General features: G+C 33.9%; 2 protein-coding genes and 1 long non-coding RNA gene across 7 annotated transcripts; all 3 read right to left on the reverse strand.

The window, feature by feature from the left end:
- Positions 1–1,405: 1,405 nt before the first annotated feature.
- LOC131624933 (uncharacterized) lies at positions 1,406–3,699 on the reverse strand. Its single transcript, XM_058895856.1, has 5 exons — positions 3,047–3,699; positions 2,623–2,863; positions 1,978–2,474; positions 1,511–1,887; positions 1,406–1,413 (listed from the first exon to the last, which is right to left on the reverse strand). The coding sequence occupies exons 1-5, from the start codon at positions 3,697–3,699 to the stop codon at positions 1,406–1,408; spliced, it is 1,776 nt and encodes a 591-aa protein (XP_058751839.1).
- Positions 3,700–6,623: 2,924 nt separating this feature from the next.
- Positions 6,624–9,620, reverse strand: LOC131624921 (uncharacterized). Its single transcript, XR_009290682.1, has 3 exons — positions 9,029–9,620; positions 7,620–8,879; positions 6,624–7,462 (listed from the first exon to the last, which is right to left on the reverse strand). It is a non-coding gene; the product is annotated as an uncharacterized LOC131624921 (long non-coding RNA).
- A 153-nt stretch (positions 9,621–9,773) lies between these two features.
- LOC131624922 (uncharacterized) lies at positions 9,774–11,968 on the reverse strand. Of its 5 annotated transcripts, none has more exons than XR_009290684.1 (7): positions 11,823–11,968; positions 11,500–11,584; positions 11,186–11,415; positions 10,994–11,043; positions 10,666–10,726; positions 10,402–10,551; positions 9,774–10,116 (listed from the first exon to the last, which is right to left on the reverse strand). XR_009290684.1 is itself a non-coding variant. In XM_058895847.1 (6 exons), the coding sequence occupies exons 3-6, from the start codon at positions 11,309–11,311 to the stop codon at positions 10,483–10,485; spliced, it is 309 nt and encodes a 102-aa protein (XP_058751830.1). In that variant the 5' UTR covers positions 11,312–11,415; positions 11,500–11,584; positions 11,823–11,968; the 3' UTR covers positions 10,142–10,482. The 5 variants fall into 5 exon arrangements, 1 of the variants encoding a protein (XP_058751830.1); XR_009290683.1 differs by having other exon boundaries at positions 10,402–10,554; XR_009290686.1 differs by having other exon boundaries at positions 10,402–10,554; positions 11,500–11,739.
- Between the last annotated feature and the right edge of the window lie 7,464 nt (positions 11,969–19,432).

A 19,432-nucleotide genomic window follows, 5' to 3' on the forward strand; every position in this document is an offset into this window, starting at 1 on the left:
AACCACCTTCTTCAACATCTTCAGCACAACCTCCTTCCACATCTTCATGATCATCACAAGCTTCTTCCATATCTTCATCACAATCTGCTTCCCCTCCACCCTACAATAAACATATCATTCAACATTCATAAGTGTACTAGTCATGGTTGTGTAAAATAGAATCATGAATCAAAAGACAGTTTTAGGCCATCACCACCAGAATCATGCATACACCTATTTCAGAATCATTTCCCTATTTCATACACATATTTCAGAATCAAATCACCAAAAAAATCACTGCCAAACAAATCACCAAACCACATTCATATGAACATGCTTCAAAACTTGCCATCAAATCTACTATTGGGCCACATAGTACAAACCAATAACACTATAACAATGTTACTAGCATTCAGTTTAATTGGCACCAGAAAATGAATTACATCAATGTTACTAGCATTCACAAAATTTGTACCAACCAATAACACTAACAAGATGCTTAAAATCTGTAAAACCAATAACACTATAACAAAATTTGTACAACAGTAAAACTATAACAAGATGCTTAAAATCTGTAAAACCAATAACACTAATAAAATCAGTTTTTCACTATTCGAGTAAACACTTAATGTGATCCCTGCACTTGTTCATCCATGATAACCATACAATTTCAGAAATTCAGTGATAATTCAGTTTCTTAATGTGATCCCTATACAGTTTCTAATTCTTGATAATTCAGTTTCTAATTCAGTGCCCTATACACTTGATAATTCAGTGCCCTAATACAGTTTCTAATTTCAGAAAACACTTGATAATTCAGTGCCCTATACAGTGCCATATGCTGCAATTTTTGTAGTTTAGAGTATACCTGTTCGCAATGCGGAATATGAGTTGATGCAGACGAATGTGGATCAGCAGGAGCAGCAGTAGAACTAATGGAACAACCCATAGCACTTGCCATCAAATTAGAGATCTCGTCGTCGCTCATATGTGGGTTTTGTTGCTTCATCATTGTCTTAAATAGCGCCTTCATACCATCCATCTCCCTCTTCATGCCAGCCACTTCATCATTATGCTGCCTTTTAATAACCAGAATTTCTTCTTTTCTTTTAAGCATGGTAGGTGTTATTGTTCTTCCATAGCAACGAACTCGTCCAGATTTTTCTTTCCCAAACAAGGAGTTAAATGTCTCAGATTCAGTTGAATTCTGAACTGATTCTTGAAGCTTAGACTAATTAAAAAATATTCACATTAGAAAATATTCACATTAGAAAAATAAATGATTAAAGGCAAATGTTGATTAAAGGCATAATCTGCCTGGCTTACAATTACACTTGAAGTTTCCTCATCTGGCTGTTTTCCTTTTCGACTTTGTCGAGTCTCAATGAACATCTCTGCCTGGCTAACTTCCTTTCCGTCCTCTTTCTTAGCACGCTACATTGGTTAATAATAAACACATCAAAATATGAATCACTCAACCAATACATAATTGTAAATTGAAGGATGTATAAACACCCTACCAGTTTTGCACGAATCCTCGCAAAGTTTGTTGGGCCCCTCCGATGCATATACTTTTGCTTAGCTCTGTTCACAGCATTGGGTTCTGTCCTAGGATTTCCATCTTTGGAGCTAGCGAAACTTGAAGTTAGTGAAACTAAAGTTACGCCAGAATTTTGAGTTTTGCGATTTGTATCTCGTTTCCTAGTATGGAACCTATATCCATTAATGACATAACCTGGATACCTCTTTGCAACAAAATTAGGACCTCTAGAAAGTTTTTCAAGTTGTAATGGCACATCATCATTCTGGGCACGAGTTTTAAACCATTCACTAAATTCTTTACTTTGACTTTTGGCCTTGGTCCACTTCCTTTTGTTAGTGTTTGAATTAACACTTTGATCATGCTCACTACAAAAGTCAACAAATTATATGTTAACATATCTCTAATCTTAGGATTAGTAGATAAATACATAGGAGGACAAATAGTTATTGTACTACCTGATGTAAATTTGAACTTCATTGCAATTGAATAAGATGTATCGATGGGCAACATCCTTTGATTTCACATCAAGATGAAAGGGTTTGCCTGCCCCCCCTAAAGGACGACCGGCAGTTGTAAAGTAATCATCCGGATCTGTTTCAAGTGAATCGGTAACATCATAATTCCGACTCTTCCTATTAAACCTTGTATCTACATTGCTATGCAAATACCTTGAGCAAAATGTTATAGCTTCTTCAACCAGATACCCCTTGGCAATAGAACCTTCAGGATAAGCTCTATTGCGGACATAGTTCTTAAGTTTACACAAGTATCTTTCGGTGGGATACATCCATCGAAATTGAACAGGACCACCCAATCTAACTTCATTTACCAGGTGAATAGGCAAGTGAACCATTATGTCAAAGAAACTTGGAGGAAATATCATCTCCAACTGACAAAGTATCTCTACAATCTCATTTTCTAGGTAATCTAAATCTTCCACTTGTATAACTTTCTGACATAGAGAGCGGAAAAAGGAACCAAGACGAATTAGTGGGGTTGCCACCTCCTTGGGCATTGTGCTTCTTACTGCGATTTGCAACAAATAGTGTAACATGAAATGCGCATCATGGCTCTTGTAACCATATTTTTTTGTCACCAACTTGTACACATTTTGAAATATTTGATGCAGTCCCATCTGGTAACTTGGCAGCCTTTATAACTCCACAAAAAATTGACTTCTCGTGCGGAGTCATTGAGAAACACGCTTTTGCAAACTCTGAACGTCCTCCACCAATCTCCCTTGGATGAAGTCTTTCTCTAATTCCCATTTCTTGCAAATCATAACGGGCTTTAATATGATCTTTTGTCTTCCCCATGATGTCCAAAAGAGTTCCAACAATACTATCAAATATGTTTTTTTCAATGTGCATTACATCTAAGTTATGGCGCAATGTATTTTGAGCCCAGTAAGGCAACTCAAAAAAAATTGACCTCTTCTTCCACGGGCCATCAACTTTCTTCTTTTTCTTCCCAAATTCATTATTGAAATCTTTTAAGAGTTCAAGAACTTCTGCCCCGTTTAACATGGATGGTGCAGTCCTATGTTCTTCTTCTCCGTTAAATGATTTGACATCGTCTCTCCAAGAATGAGTTCTTGGTAAAAAGGTACGGTGGTCCATATAACACATCTTATGACTGTGTTTGAGGTATAACGAATTGGTGTTAGATTTACAACAAGCACACGCCAATTTTCCTTTGGTGCTCCATCCCGACAACATAGCATAAGCAGGGTAGTCACTAATTATCCACAGAAGAGCTGCACGCATTTGAAAAGTTTGATTCATTGAAGAATCATATGTCTCTATGCCGGATTCCCATAACTCCTTTAGCTCCTCTATCAGTGGTTGGAGGTAAACATCGATATCGTTGCCTGGAGATTTTGGTCCAGGAATCAACAATGACAACATTGTATATTCAGGTTTCATGGACAGCCAAGGTGGTGTGTTGTATACCATCATCAAGACAGGCCATGTACTATGAGATAAGCTCATGGTCCTAAATGGATTAAACCCATCACTCGTTAAGCCAAGTCTTACATTGCGGGACTCACTAGAAAAATCTGGATGGAGCTCATCAAAGTCCTTCCACGCTTTACCATCAGCAGGATGCCTCAATTTTCCATCCTTTGAGCGCTCTTCTTCATGCCATCTCATTGACTCAGCTGCCTTTGAACACATGAACAACCTTTGTAGTCTAGGAATCAACGGAAAGTGCCTCAAAACTTTTGCAGGAACTCTACAGTCATTTTTTGGTTGCTCAGACTCGCATGCACATCCCTTCTATAAATTCAACTCAAATGCATATAAATGTTTTATCACTCATTGATTCTTTAAAAATTTAAATTATTATAATAATTAATATATAATGTAACAACTTTAACATATAATTATACAAATTAATCATAATAAAAGTGTTTTATTAGTGTTTTTCAATACTTTGTTTCAAAATACCCTTGATATAATTTACATTGCTAAACATATTTTTAAACTCTTTTCGGATGGTTGCAGAAGTACACATTTTTCCCCATCTAGAGTCACATGGGGGATTTTACTTCTTTCGATATTATAAACAAGTTCATGCTACCACACATATGTGATTGATGTGTCACTTTCATGGTATGTATTCGTACACTTACATGTCATATTTAAATGAGATATGTAGTTATATTTCCAAAAATTTTAACATTTTAAGTTTTTAAAAATTCTGCTCATAAATGCAAACAAACATATATGCAAATAATTCTAAGTTACCTATGTTGAGCATCCTTCATTGAGCGTGTTATAGTAGATGGTATAATCTATTAGGATTTGATGTATTAATCATTTATTTTCTTAAAGAATTACTCATAGAGCTATAAAATATTTGTTGAATTTGCAATAAAAATAATTGGTGATATACATTTAATCAAAAAAAATTCTCAAATTATTATTGATGTCGATAAATCAATGTTAATATTATATTTGATGTCAATGTTTGTTTAACTAGTGTCTTACCCGTGCGTTCGCACGGGTATCCGTCGGTTTCGCGCATTTGGAATGAGCTAAATAAAAGGTATTAATTAAAAAAAATGATTTAGAAGAAAAGTTAGAAAAATAGTAATGTAAAAAAAATCAAATAGTAAAAATAAAAAATAATTAAGAAAATAATATTGATCATGTTCCCGTTAATATACAATATTTTTATCAGTAACTTCAGGTTTTCGTTAAGATTCAATATTTTGATCAGTAACTTCATGTTTTCTTTAATATTCAATATTTTGATCTGTAACTTCATGTTTTAGTTATTATTCAATATTTTGATAATGTAATTTCATGTTCCCGTCAATATTAATATTTTGATCAGTAGCTTCATGTTTCTATTAATATTAAATATTTTTATCAGTAACTTCATGCTCTCGTTAATATTCAACATTTTGATTAGTAATTTTATGTTTCCGCTAATATTAATATTTTGATCAGTAACTTCATATTCCTCTTAATATTCAATATTTTTATCAGTAACTTCATGTTCCCGTATTAGTAAATTCATGTTTACGTTATTATTCAATATTTTGATCAACAAGTTCATGTTCCCGTTAATATTAATATTTTGATAAGTAACTTCATGTTCCTGTTAATATTCAATATTTTTATCAGTAACTTCATGTTTCCGTTAATTTTCAATATTTTGATTAGTAACTTCATGTTTCCGCTAATATTAATATTTTGATATGTAAATTCATGTTCATGTTAATATTTCAAATATATTATTCCATATATAAAAATATTTGAATCAATCCTATTATTATTTTAGATGGTTTACTTTGTATAGGAAATAAAATAGGATAGTTAAATAAAAATTATATGAAAAAGTAAATATTAAGATATGAAGGAAGATTGATACGCGCATTTATTTCCAAGTATTTTTATATTGAATCGTGGGGAGTGAAGATATGAAAGACATATTTTTTAAATAAAAGCAAAAGTGTATCAATTTTTAAATATTTAAAAGAAAGACATCAATAATATATTTTAATTATTTATATATTGTCTTAAAAATTATTGTATTTGAAACTAAAAATGATTTCAAATTAATAATAGTAGATACCTGTGCGTTCACACGGATTTTTGCCTAGTTACCCATGCATTCACACGGTACTTTTGTACTACCCGTGCGTTCACAATAATTGTTACCTGTGCTCTCACACGTGTACTCCTGTATTACCCGTGCATTCACACATGTATTCCTATATTACCTGTGCATTTACACATGTATTCCTATATTGGCCTGGTTACCCATGTATTCAGACGGTACTTTGTGTTTCCCGCGTCTGCACGGGTACTGGTTTGGACTGGACCGAATATACGAGATAGATTTCCTATTTAATTTTAAATTGAGCAGTATAGTATATTAAATTAAAAATAACTTAATAACTTAAAAAGAAATCAATAATATATTAAATACCTTATAAAAAATCATATTTTCAATAAATCTATTTGACTTTTTTTATCAATCATTCACCATAACTTAATAGCTTTTCTTTTCAGCTTTTAATTAGTGTGGAATAGTCATTGAGATTAGTAGTTAAATTCTAAAAATTCCTTTAAAAGTAATACTTCATTCTAACAAAAATAATATGTATTATACAGTTGAATTCAAATTTGCATACTAAATTAAAATATTTGTATCAAATTCGGATTCCTTATTTCTCCTGTACTTCCAATTCAGGATAATTATGAAACTACTTATTGGGATGTGGTCAATCAAAGCATATTGGGATTCTATTTCCAAAAGCTTAGCATGAAAATGAAAATGAAAAGAGAATCTTAATAGAAAAATAATGTTTTTAAGTTAAATACGATATCAGTTACGTAGATTAAACAACAATTAGATGTTATTGTTATATATAGTTAAACTAAATACAATTTTTATTTAACAAATGAAGACTCACTCCTCATGAACAGAGAAATATTAGCATATGCATATTACATGAAGACTGACTCCTTTAAGCGTATGCCACATTTTAGAATAAGGGGAAATATTAGCATTCAAATAATAGGCAAAAGTAATGCATATTACATGAAATGTTACAACCAATTTCAATCAGTTCCATAACCCAACACAACCCCATTCCAAACTTTCACAGGACTTTGACAGAAGGAAAAATATTCTGCATCTAAATTACATAAAAAATGATAACAACCCTATATTCTAAACAAAATTCAACACCTGCATAACCAATCTAAATAACTCTAGACTGTTTTGGATGACACCTAAATCGATGCTACCCTCCCAATGCGGTCGAGCCAGCGAACTCAAAATATGTTGAAAGGCCCCTACACTCCTCTGTCATGGTGAAGCTTTTGACACAAAACAATACTCTTTGCCACTCCAACTCGATAAGTCAGCGTCACTTAGATGCTTGTCACCTTGTTGTTCAACGCTTAAACCAAAAGACCACACAAACAGCCAAACAACATCCATGTTCAACTGAGAAAAAACCTTTGCTGATACAACACCGAAACCAATCTTAAAACATCTGCCTGCACCAGACCCAAGAAAATACAACGCAACAGTGGACATAATAACATACAACAAATTAAAGATAGATGAACCATAACATCAAAAAGATAATGTTAGCTGTAAAACAAAAACTTACCCCATATTGTGAGCACACTGTTGCGTCGTATTTTCTTGGGTACGCAACAATCTTAAACCAATCCTAACATATGTTGAATGTTGTAAACTAAAGCATTGTTTTCTAGATCAAAATCAAAACCATTAGGAAGATCATTGGGACTAAGAACTGGTCGTGCAAAAATGTGGCGTGTGAATGATGATATCGATAAGCCAATCCAAATTTATAGTCCCCGTTTCTCATATAGTATTGGCATAACGGTTCAAACTCATGTAATCAACGTGACCCAATTCCATGTAACATAAATCATTGCATCAGACTTGCTGGGAAATCATTGCATCATACACATTGTAAGTTAAGTTATATGACATTAGATAATCAAACAAAGATTTGTAAAATATCAACATATGTATATTATATAAGAAGAATCATCAATAGTAGAATTTTTAAGCATTCGATACCAATTTGGTTCAGAGGTACCTGGTGTACACAAAAGAGTTTAACTGCATCACCAGAATTGCCAACTTTAAGTAGTAGCCGTTGTTGTACGTAAACATCAAAACTCACTGATGTTTATAGCTTTTGGCAAATGAGATTTAGATGTTCTTAGACTAAGCGTTGTCAGTCCTGCTATTCTAATCGACATAATCTCTACCTCACATATGGGTCTTATGTTTCTAAGAGGAAACATAATTTGAATATTATTGTTGGTAGACTATTATATAAGAAATGGGATGTGCAGTTGTTGATATATACTGCTTTGATCCAAATAGCTCGATTGATTATCTTAACAGTATACATCTTTTAAAGCGTGACTTGATGATTCTTATGAGAAACTATTGTTACTATAAATTAGATGGAATTAGATTAATCAACAGTAGTTGCTACTACAATATGCGTCTACTTCAGTGGGAGAACTCTACTGCATACACAACTTCATTCTACATAAACATAACATGTTTTTCTAATCAATCCTGAATCACAAATTGTTAAAAATACACAACATTTAATTAAATATCGCACCTAATAACTGAATGTCAAAAATGTATCACACTAAGTAACAAAACACTTTGTTTCATCCATAAGTAACAAAAACATACCTTTAATTTCTTTGTCTGTATATTTAACTCAGATTTTGTAACCAAATCCAGATGCTTTCCTTGTTCAAAACAATTCGGTCCACATATTTAACTTGTTCAACTGCCTCGTAGACTATAAATTTAGTTGAAATGAAACACATTTATGAGTATAAGCTTCTTGATCACAGTGGGTTGGGGCAAAGGAGATGTACCTGAACCTACATTTTTCAGGCTCATTCATGTTTGACAGATCAATAAAGTCTGAGGGAAGCCTAGGAGAAGCCATAACCTAAAATATTGAATTTCAATCATAGTAACATATGACACAATGGTAGAAATAAATCCCACAGGAAATTTACTCAACAGTTTTAAAAACAGCAACATTGCAGTAAGAAAAAAAGATTAGGAACATGTTTATATAAGTCTGAGAGAAGGCTAGGGGAAGCCACAACATGTAATGGAGTCCTCATATATGTAACCATTCCAGGGTTCTCTACCATATCAATCTCCTCAGGGTTCACTCCCTCAGGTGGTGCCCAACATAAATGGTGCAACAGATGACCTAACATAAATGTCATCATATTGATTCCAAGTTGTGCACCCAGAATACCCGACGACTTGCTCCAAAAGGAAGTAGCCTCAAATCACGGCCCTTCATGTCCTGTCAAATAAAGAAAAAAAAAGATATGCTTTAAGTTGGTGAAATAGAGAGATCTAAATTGTACATTACAGTAATTTGCATCTGAGTCATTAGATTTTAATCTAACGATACTAATTTATAAAGACGCTAACACCTTCAAATAACAATACCCAAAGGAGATCAATGATGGTGTCTTCACTAAGATCATATTTGTCTTGCAAAGTGAGAAGAGCATCTACAAAATGCTGCTTGGCACTGCCAGATTTCTGGCGTGCCTGTGTATGCTCGTCCATGATGGCTCGAGTAAGTCGGTCTCGGCGAGCACCGTGTTCGGCAAAAGCCTCCTCTTCTAATGGGAACATCCAGCGCAACCAAGGGATGTGTTATGCCATAGCAAGAGATGCTCCTAGTTTCAACCCATTTGACACTATAGCCTTGAACTCTACTCCTTGCTCATCCATTACACCTTCTGCATTCACAAATCTTTTCCCAAATACCAACCTTGTGATGTTGTTGAATGCAACTGCCCCTATATACTTCCTCATCAATTTAAATAAAAAGTTTTAGATTAGTATGTGGAATATTGACATCTATTTTGGTAGCATTAACTTGAAAGCATGACAACAGTTTTAGAGATAGAGGGAGAGGGTGTGTGTTACCCTGCCAATGCAAGCTCCCAGGTAGACAGCGTATAAAACAACTTCTCAGCATTCGAAATATCTAAAATCTTTTCCAGTTTGGTTGTACCAGCAAATGCTTTTGACAGATCTGTAATGCATATGGTTCATTGCAGAATTTAGAATGCTAAGTATGAATACTGATACAAAGTTATAGTATCTATCAAGTACTAAGAAATTGTATTCATTACAAATGTATTCAGTCGAAAGAACATTTTATTGAGAATAATCACTGCTAGAAAACCAACTAAAAGAAGAGAAATATCTTACATTTTGCATCACACTGAACATTAAACATTCTTTGCAAGAATATTCTTATGGATTCTAAAAATCTTCATGAACCACTGATATCAGAAAACTCTATCATGCAAAAGTTAGAATATTTCGGTAATGAGAGTATGTTCTCCTTAACATTTTCCAAATCAATATCTGCATATCACAGCCAAATGCTGGCGTTATTTTCATCTTCTCCAACATTGTTGACCATGAACCGACCGGCACACGAGAAGAATACCTGTAGCGCAAAAATCAAACCGAGAATCATGCAGCAACATTTCTAGACCCAGCTGAACCGCTCTGCACTATTATAAACAAAACCATATCAGCATCATATCGAAATCATAAAGACCATGTCAATATCACTTTAATCTACACAATCTACCAAAGATACATCGTAAATCCTATTCATTCATTTATAAAAGAACAAAACATCAAACTTATTTCACCAATTCAATCCTAAAGCAGCTCCATTCATTCTCAAAAATATCCAAATATACTAAACTGTCCAAAATCAGTGCAGAGATTCTATGCACAAGTAAAAAACATACATATACAACTGATACATTCCAAAGGAAAAACATACATACACTCAGTTCAGACATTAATCGAAACAGGGACGATTCCATTCGGATTCAATGACCGTCACATTATCTCATCAGCCATATACATCAAGCTAACCGGTGTCTAAATAACATAACCTGCCGTATCTGAAGCTCTTCACACCAGTCCCAAAGGACCTGCTGCAAGCAAATATGTCATCAAGAAAGATAATGTATGTTAGGGAAATATAATCTCTTAAATGACTACTATGTCTATATATACAACTTAAGAGGCAAAAGAGATGATTTTACCGAAACGGCCTGATCCCATAAATGGTTCTTCCTCATCTGCTGCAACACCTTGCTGCTGCTCCTGAAATTTCAAATGAATGAGAAACCATCGGGAAGAAAAGCTATCATTTTGTTGAAAATGAAGAAAACTATGTATAATGTGTTTTTTTATGAGCAAGTGTATATAAAGGATATGATCAGCTTAACTCTGATAAATAAGCTTAACATTATTGAGATTATAATAGAAACTTTCCTCACAAAATAAATGTGCACATGCATGTGTATTAGTGCAAGTCATAAAACAATATAAAACAATTGCAAATTTACGTTAAAAGACATTTAGACTTACAAAATCGGGCTCCATTTCAGATGCTGATAATAATCCATCAAAACAGTGCCCTGATAGTGTACAGACCAAAATCAGGAAAATGATTACTATGTCTATACATAAACACACACTCATGAGCCATTCTATACCGAAAACCACTTGCGCCAGTTGCGCCAAATTCTAATCAGAATTCACAAAGCCAATAAGCCATACCTGCTGCAACACCTCCCATGTCAGTTTCATCTTCACGCTCCAAAAACACTTCCATCCTGCTGCAAACGGCATCGAAAGCCAGTTCAAATGCACTGCAATCAACCTACATACAACACACAAAATCATCAATTACATAAACTAATTAAAATACTTTTCGGTACCAGAAACAAACATAAGATCAGATCGAGCAATTGTGTTGCCTGATCCGACGCCGCAGATTAACCGTAAATCTGCAAAACATAAAATCAAACCAATTAAACAATATAAGAACTTAAATATCCACCGTAGATGAAAATAGATTAATTGCAGATTACCATTCGAGTAAATTCCTCTCTGACTCTCTAGCGTTTATGAACAATTAGCTTAATAAGAGAAACCCAAATCGAAACGAATCGCCACCTGAAATTCAAAGCATAAAGAAAATCAAAATACTACAAAGAACCAATCAATCCGCATAACTCGAGATGACGATGTAGATGCGTCGCTAATAGGAAAAAATAAGAGAGATTGGTTTGGAACTTTCATCAAACACTTTATAGATCAGGTGCAAAGCTCTGTATTTTGACAACACATTGTTAACATCAACAACAACATAATACCACACAAACGAAACAGAAGCGAAAGAAGGAAGGAGTACCAGAACCGAAATCAAAAGGGAGATCCATGTTTTTCGACCACCAGAAGACCGCTTGAAAATTGCTTCGATGAAAACTTTTGACAAAAAAAACACCAAATAGAAGAAGGAAGAGAATATTTGTAATACCTGAAAACAAAATAGGAATACACAAAATCAAGAGCTATATTTTTTATAGGATGTTTGGTTTTTGATAGTATCAGAATGGATGCAAGCCATTTTAATCCGTAAGCAGTTTGGAACATGGATGGCCAGAGAAAGCAAAGAATCCGTAACCGCAAGATCATGAGAGGTTGAGAGGGTTAAACTTTCACCCCTTATAACTGCTGCCGCAGCACACAATACAGAGGAATGATGTGGAATTTTGTGGAGTGTTTTGCTGATGTGGATAGCCTAAGAATTGCCCAAATGGTAGACTTTTCTTATATGATAGATTTACAATTTAATGCATGTACCATTGTTTTTAAAATGAATTGTTTTGTTTCAAATTTTTGCATGCTAAGTTGAATTGAATTGATATATTTAATTACTTATAGGGTGGACACTAGTTTGCAAAACTTGAGGAATCGTATATTTCATATGGGAAAGAAAAGAAGGCACATTAATACCTCCCAAAAGTCCTAAGAAATCCAATGGGCATCCTATGCCTAAGGTGCAACCAAAGTCGTGTATTTCAAGTTCTACAACTAAAACAAAACTCAAGAAATCAAAAGTCATGAATTCTCAAGAACGCATAAGTAAGAAAATGAAGTTTAACGCTGAAGCTCAAGATAATATTTGATTACTTATTGAGTCATTTGTTTTTCTGGTTGTAATAATCTATTTTGGGTATCTTTTGTAAGTTAGAAGGATATATTATTTGATTGGAATTGTGATTCATCGCACCATATATTCTGTAATTGTACAAATACTTGAGAGAGTGTTTAAGTGAATGTGAGAGGGGTCTCAAATTCAGAGGGGGCTTGGATCAAATTCATGTGTATTGTTAGGAAAAGGGCGGTCAACTAGGAAAGTTCAGATGAAACCTTTATATAATATTGAACAGAGTTAACAATTACTTGTGTCGTTTAATTTTTTTATTAGTTTTTGTTGTTACTTCATACACATTGTTCCAACATTATATCTGACATCTTGTTACTAAATGAACTGAATTTCAATTGGCATTATAGTAGAAACTCTGTTCTAGTTGGTGAGCTCTAGGGTTTTCTCTACATTCTATTCTAGATGGAAAATGCAAAAAAAAAAAAAAGGAGGATTTGTGAATCAACCGCTAGTTCTTAATGGTATGAACTATGATTATTGGAAGGCTTGTATGGTTTCCTGTCTCAAGTCAATGGACAACAAGACTTGGAGCACTGTTATAAAAGGATGGACTCCTCCAAGGATCACAACTTGAGACAACACAAACTATGAAAACTGAAAAAGGATTGGACAACAGGTGAAGACAAGGAAGCTATTGGAAACTCTCGTGCTCTTAATTCCATTTTATATTGGAGTTGACAAAAATATTTTCAAAATCATCAACACTTGCATCACTGCCAAAGAAGCTTGAGAGACTCTTGAAACTACTCATGAAGATACATTCAAATTTTGTATGTCAAGACTTCAACTTCTCACAGTATAATTTGAAAATCAGAAAATGAAGGAGGATGAAACCATATATGAATTCAGTGTCCCACTCTGTGACATCGTTAATACATAATTTTCCCTTGGTAAAAAATGTCTGAAGAAAAGCTTGTAAGAAAAATCCTTAGATCTCTTCCAAAGAGGTTTGATAAAAAGGTCACATCCATCCAATGAGCCCACAATGTATCCAAAAAGAAAATTGACGAGCTTATTAGGTCTCTTCACACCTAAGAAATGCCATTTGAAGACAAATCCGATAGAAAAAGTAAAAATATAGATGTCAAAGTAGACAATAAAGAAGATTATGATCAGGAAGAAGGTGATGCAAATGAAAAATTAATTAAATCCATTGCACTTCTAGCCAAGAGTTTTACTAAGGTCATGAGAAGACTTTATATGATATCTTGGAGCAATGTCACTACAAATATCAAAGACAATCAGCATTAGAACTCCAAAGGAGCCATCTTTCACTTCAAAGGAAAAGATGGAGAAATACAAAACAAGGGAAATATAATCCAGTACCATGAATGTGAAGGAGGTGAAAACCTCTAAATGCTCACATAAATCAATAAACAAACAAGCTATCAAAAGTGTAAAGATTTTATTGATTAAAAGACCCTTAAAAGGGCTACATTACATCGATCAATAAGTAAACATCAAGCTAACATTCGCCCCCCTTAAAAGGGCTACATTACATAAAACAATTTTAAAAAGCGAATAATTTTTAAAGGGATCTATTCACCCCCTCTAGATCCTAAGCCTAGCGTCTAACATAAAAAAACAAAAAACATTTTCCTTTCTTACTCTCTTTTCTCCCACAATAAGTAGAAGATAATACGTAAACATCAAACTAACATTCGACCGTGAGACTAACTAAATGGGTCTCGTTGAGTACAACGAATGTGAGAGGTGCTAATACCTTCCCCATGCATAACTGACTCCCGAACTCTAGTTTGGTTGCGATGACCATCTTATCCTTTCTTTTGTGGGTTTTATCGATATTCTTCCTTTCCTTTTGGAATAAATAAAGTTCGGTGGAAAATTTGTTGTATTTTGAGCGTGCGATGCGCTCGAGTATTTTCTACACCGTCACACACGCTGAACCAACACTCCGCACCTGAAACATATCAGAGAAGTAGAATCTTCTCCCCACTTGTTTCAATCCTGCTTCTGTTGGCAAGCGGTTAGAAAAATAGACGAGCACCGACAGTGTTTCGCACAAATGTCACATACTAGGGAACAAACAAAACCACAAAAATCTGGGCAGATAGACCGACCTGCTCTGATACCACTATGTAACACCCTAAAACCCCAACGCATAATAATACACATTAAACAACTATACAGACACGGTGTCACACATGAAACATAAACCTGCTATTTAACATAGGTTAAATATAACAAATAATAACATAAACACGTGTCATCAAATGCTCGCCTTTACATAGTCTCATCGCAACAAAATTAATCACGTAAACAACTGAAGAATTAATTAAGTCTCATAATAACTCTTCTTTTTAAACATAAAACTTGGTTATGATAAAATGTCTTCAAAATCAAACAACGCATAACATAACGAGTTATAATATCTAACTCTCACAACAACAACATAAAAAATAATAAATAATAAAACATAACATTCATCCGCTCAGTGTTACATATTAGAGCAACAATATCTAAATATCGCATAAAACTGGGAAACGAAGAATATCCTCGATGCCATCTTTCTGCTTATAAGCAACTACTAATTCACTTGCTTGTTTATACCCCGATAAGGAGCACAAAACCCCACAACAACAAAGGGGATATAATACACTTAAAATATATAATGGTGCAAAAGTATGCAAGGGTAGCCTAAAACAAGCATCAACATTCATACATTTAATTTACATCGATTCAACACCATTCATCCACATCAACCATGAAAACTCAATTTCATACTCAACAATTCATTCACAAACATCTTCATGTAAATGCAATGCAGACAACGACTCAACTCATACATGTGGTATCAATCAACGAAGGTTCTCCATAAGAACCGAGTCCACCCTTATAGACCCCGAACCAACCCTTATAGGTTCAAGGCAAGTCACCATTACACCCTTTTAAACTTGCAACTTGTATTTTTCAACAACAACGACATAATGAATGCATGTCATACAACTCAATGCAACAAAACAACAACAATGTTTAAGGCCCCCTTCTGACCATAAACAATCCTGCATTGACAACACAATAATAGTCCCATATGAACTATTATCCAACACTGACAACAATAACAATACAATAATTCAATTATTATTCAACCACTGTTAATAATCCACCACAATATAATAATTACAATTAGGCACACATCACCTTATCACCCACCAAAATATGCAACGACATCAAATGGCACAACTGATTCAATTATAAACACATATATAGTTTTAAATCAATTATTATCACTTAACAACACAATTTAACCATGCATTTAATTAATCAAATTCAACAAAATATGCCCAACATCAGTTAACATGAACCACACAACAAAACAACATAGAAAACCCAATTCAACAACTAAAACACATCCACTAACATTAAACCTCAAATAAAACAGTATATTCACGTCCTTAAGTGCATATTCAATTTCTTAAGGCATCACCATGAGATAGTACTACGCGTTAGCTTTCCAACGCTTTGAACCACATCCCAAACGAAGTCACGGATCTTAAGTTATATAATAATCGTATTTGAATCAAATTTGTATGAACGTAACAGGTAGATCGTCACAAATGTGACATCCATTAGCTCGTTGGACACTATGAGAGGCTGTCCGTCACAAGGCTGGCGCCCGTCACCTTGTTGCAGAATGCATAATTTCTATGTTTTTCATCGTTAGAGGCCTTTCGAACCTCCGATTTTGATTCAGTAAAAAGCCCTGATCTCAGAATTCAATATAATAATTATACAATGATTAAAACAACAAATTCACAATTTATCAAAGATTGACATCAACAAAATCATGTATTTTCATCATGATCATATAACTCATATGAACATATACTCAATCAATATTCAACAACAGAGGCACACAAAATTCATGTTAAAATGAGTACACGAAAATCATAACATTTACATAAATTAAATTATATCGCCATACCAATTTCACTCATGTCATCAAACATCCAACAACGAAGAAAAAAAGAGAAAAACTTAACGAGGATTAAAGACTTTCCCTACCCACTCATGCAATCCACACCATACTTAGAATAATCTCCTCCTTACCTCAGATTTTCAGCAAGCAACAATGGTTTCCACAAGCTCTAGCGTTCTCTTCCCAAAACCCTTGCCTTTTCTCTCAATTTTTTATTTTCTACGTACTGACAAATATTAAACTCCTTTAATCCCTTTTTATTCTAAAAACATAATTTAATCTCTTTTTAATTCTACCTTAGCCCAACTCCTTTTATCTTTCTCCTCCTTAGTCCTTTATCTATTATTTCTATTTTCACCCCAGTCTTACTATTTTCTCTATTTCATATTTAATTTAATAATAATCCTCATTATTTTAATTATCTACTCAATTAACTAAATAACTAACTCTATTTCTACTAACTCCTAACGACCACATAAATATGCCAATTCACTAATTGCATATAAAATTTATTTAAATAACTGAATAAATAACAAAATCAATTAAATAAATAACTTAATTAAAATGGGATGTTATAAGAAAATAAAAAGATCGAGAATGAAGACTAACGATTGCTACTATTGACTTGAATATAATACTGATTACAATTTGTAAATTTATATACATGCATATATGACTTGTAGACTAAGTAACAAACTCTAAACTATAACTAATTTGGGCTTGTGCTATGATCAGTGCATTTTGATGCACGTCCTTTCATGTTTGTACTCAAACATTTCCTTGGTTTGTTTTGATTATTTTTATGTATTAATGTGTTTTTATATTTTATTTTATTTTTAGCTTTATTTAATTTTCGCACTTTATTTTTCAGCTTTAGCAGTCTGCATAGAAACAATCATAACTGGAGTTCTAGGAGTCCGATTGAGGCGTTCTAATAATCGCCGGAAAGCTAAGAGAGAGAGCTACGACTTTCATGTTGGAGTCAAAGTCAGATTCGGAGCCGATAATTCCCAGTTTTGCGTTTAAAGCTGTAGCACTTTTTATTTTAGTGTTTCGGGTCGCTAGAAGTGGGCCGGGTTTTGTAATTCGACCCAGTTGGGTCATAAACATATTTTGGCTGATTCCTAATAGGTGTAGGAGCCACGAAACACTGTTCAGCATTGACCATTCACGATTTTACTATTCACGTTTTTGGGAGAGCTTGTACGTTTGATCATGAAGAACTAATTCTTAGAGGTTAATCTGCTGTAAACGGTTTCCGCCGATACTTTGAGGTTCTTATATTTTTCAATTAATCTATTTCCTTTCAATTCTAATCTTTGATATGTTGTTTGCTTAATTCGATATTATCCAAGGTTGAATTGATTTATTTAGATGGTTGCATGTTCCTATACTTTAATCGCGTTTGCTTAATCCACGTATATTTGTCGTGTTTGCTTAATTCACGATTGCTATATATAATCCGTTTGCTTAATTCGGGAATTAGGAACATACATCACATAATATCAATTGCGCTTGTATAATTGTTGTTATAATCGAAAAGGGAATATAATCCGCTTGTGAGTTGGAAATTATTTGGATCGATGATAAGTTAGGAAGCAAAAACAGTAGATTAATCGTTTCAGCTTATTTTGATAATCACTTATTTTCACTATTTTGTTTGATAGAAATCTAAAACAACCCCCCTAAATCGATTTACCTTTGGTTAATAATCAACGAGAATCCTTGTGATACGATACGCGAGTCACTTGTCGCTTTCTACGGTTTTGTTCAAAACAACTCGTTTTTGATCCGCGCGCGACAGCGGATCAAATTGGCGCCGTTGCCAGGGATTCTTATCGTTATTAACTAATTTTAGAGTCTTAGGTTAAGTGTTTGTGCGTTTAGGCCATAGGTTCCTCGCGGTTTCGGCCATAACACCTTTTAGAGTCGAAAAAATCCAAAAAAATTCCCAAAATTCTTATTTGTCTTAATTAGATTAAATTTTGTATTTTTATATTTTTATGAATTTATTTTAATCGTTTTTCTTCTTTCTCTTTGTTTCTGCCTGTTTGGGACATAGTTGGTGTTTCTGTGTTTGTTGATAACATGGCTGAACAAAGAACTTTGAGACAGTTGGCTGCCCCTGATGCAAACTATAATGGTTTATGTATTGAGTATCCCGCAGCTGATGCATCTTTTGAATTGGAATATGGTTTAACACATTTGTTGCCTAGGTTTAATGGTTTTGCAGGTGAGGATCCGCATAAGTATCTGAAAGAATTCCAGGTTGTATGCTCTGCACCTTTCGAACCTTCACTAGAGGATATTGTCAAACAAATGGCTGCAAATAATCTTCAGTATCAACAACAAATAGATTCTACTCTTCAGACTTTGCAAACACAAATTGGACATCTTGCCACTTTGATGAATGCCATGCAGCAAGCTCAAGGATCAAACCAACAACCCTTGGAAGAGCAATCTGTTTTTCAAATAGAGTTGCTTTCTGAAAATGTTGAGGATACTTGTACTGATTTGTTTGTAGATGATTTTCCATCATTGTCTAGTTTTGATGATGTTTACTCTTGTGATGTTTGTACTGACACTAAAATTTGCTCTGTTTGTGCTGGAATTGAGCTTGCCTTGCAAAATGATATTCTTACTGCACATGAGGTTACAAATGAAGTTGTTCATGTAGATGAAGCTCTCGACACCCCGGCTGCCTAGAACAAATCATTCATCAAACAACCACATTCCCAAGAGCTGGAACCAATTCTTGAAAACTTGAAATACGCTTATTTAGAGAGTAATGAAAAACTCCCGGTTATAATTTCTTCTAACCTTAATTTTGATCAAGAAAATAAGCTTTAGC

Source organism: Vicia villosa, unplaced genomic scaffold (genome assembly GCF_029867415.1).
Source record: "Vicia villosa cultivar HV-30 ecotype Madison, WI unplaced genomic scaffold, Vvil1.0 ctg.000175F_1_1, whole genome shotgun sequence".
Lineage (NCBI taxonomy): Eukaryota > Viridiplantae > Streptophyta > Magnoliopsida > Fabales > Fabaceae > Vicia > Vicia villosa.

Excerpts from the sequence above, each read along its gene's own strand:
- LOC131624922 (XM_058895847.1), bottom strand. The coding sequence starts at position 11,311 with ATGATTTTGTGTGTTGTATGTAGGTTGATTGCAGTGCATTTGAACTGG. Across the intron at positions 10,727-10,993 it reads CTGAAATGGAGCCCGATTTT|GAGCAGCAGCAAGGTGTTGC; the intron begins GTAAGTCTAAAT and ends TTGAAATTTCAG. Across the intron at positions 10,555-10,665 it reads TATGGGATCAGGCCGTTTCG|CAGGTCCTTTGGGACTGGTG; the intron begins GTAAAATCATCT and ends ATTTGCTTGCAG.
- LOC131624933 (XM_058895856.1), bottom strand. The coding sequence starts at position 3,699 with ATGTGTTCAAAGGCAGCTGAGTCAATGAGATGGCATGAAGAAGAGCGC. Across the intron at positions 2,475-2,622 it reads ATATTTCAAAATGTGTACAA|AAAGTTATACAAGTGGAAGA; the intron begins GTTGGTGACAAA and ends TCTCTATGTCAG. Across the intron at positions 1,888-1,977 it reads GAAGTTCAAATTTACATCAG|TGAGCATGATCAAAGTGTTA; the intron begins GTAGTACAATAA and ends TGACTTTTGTAG.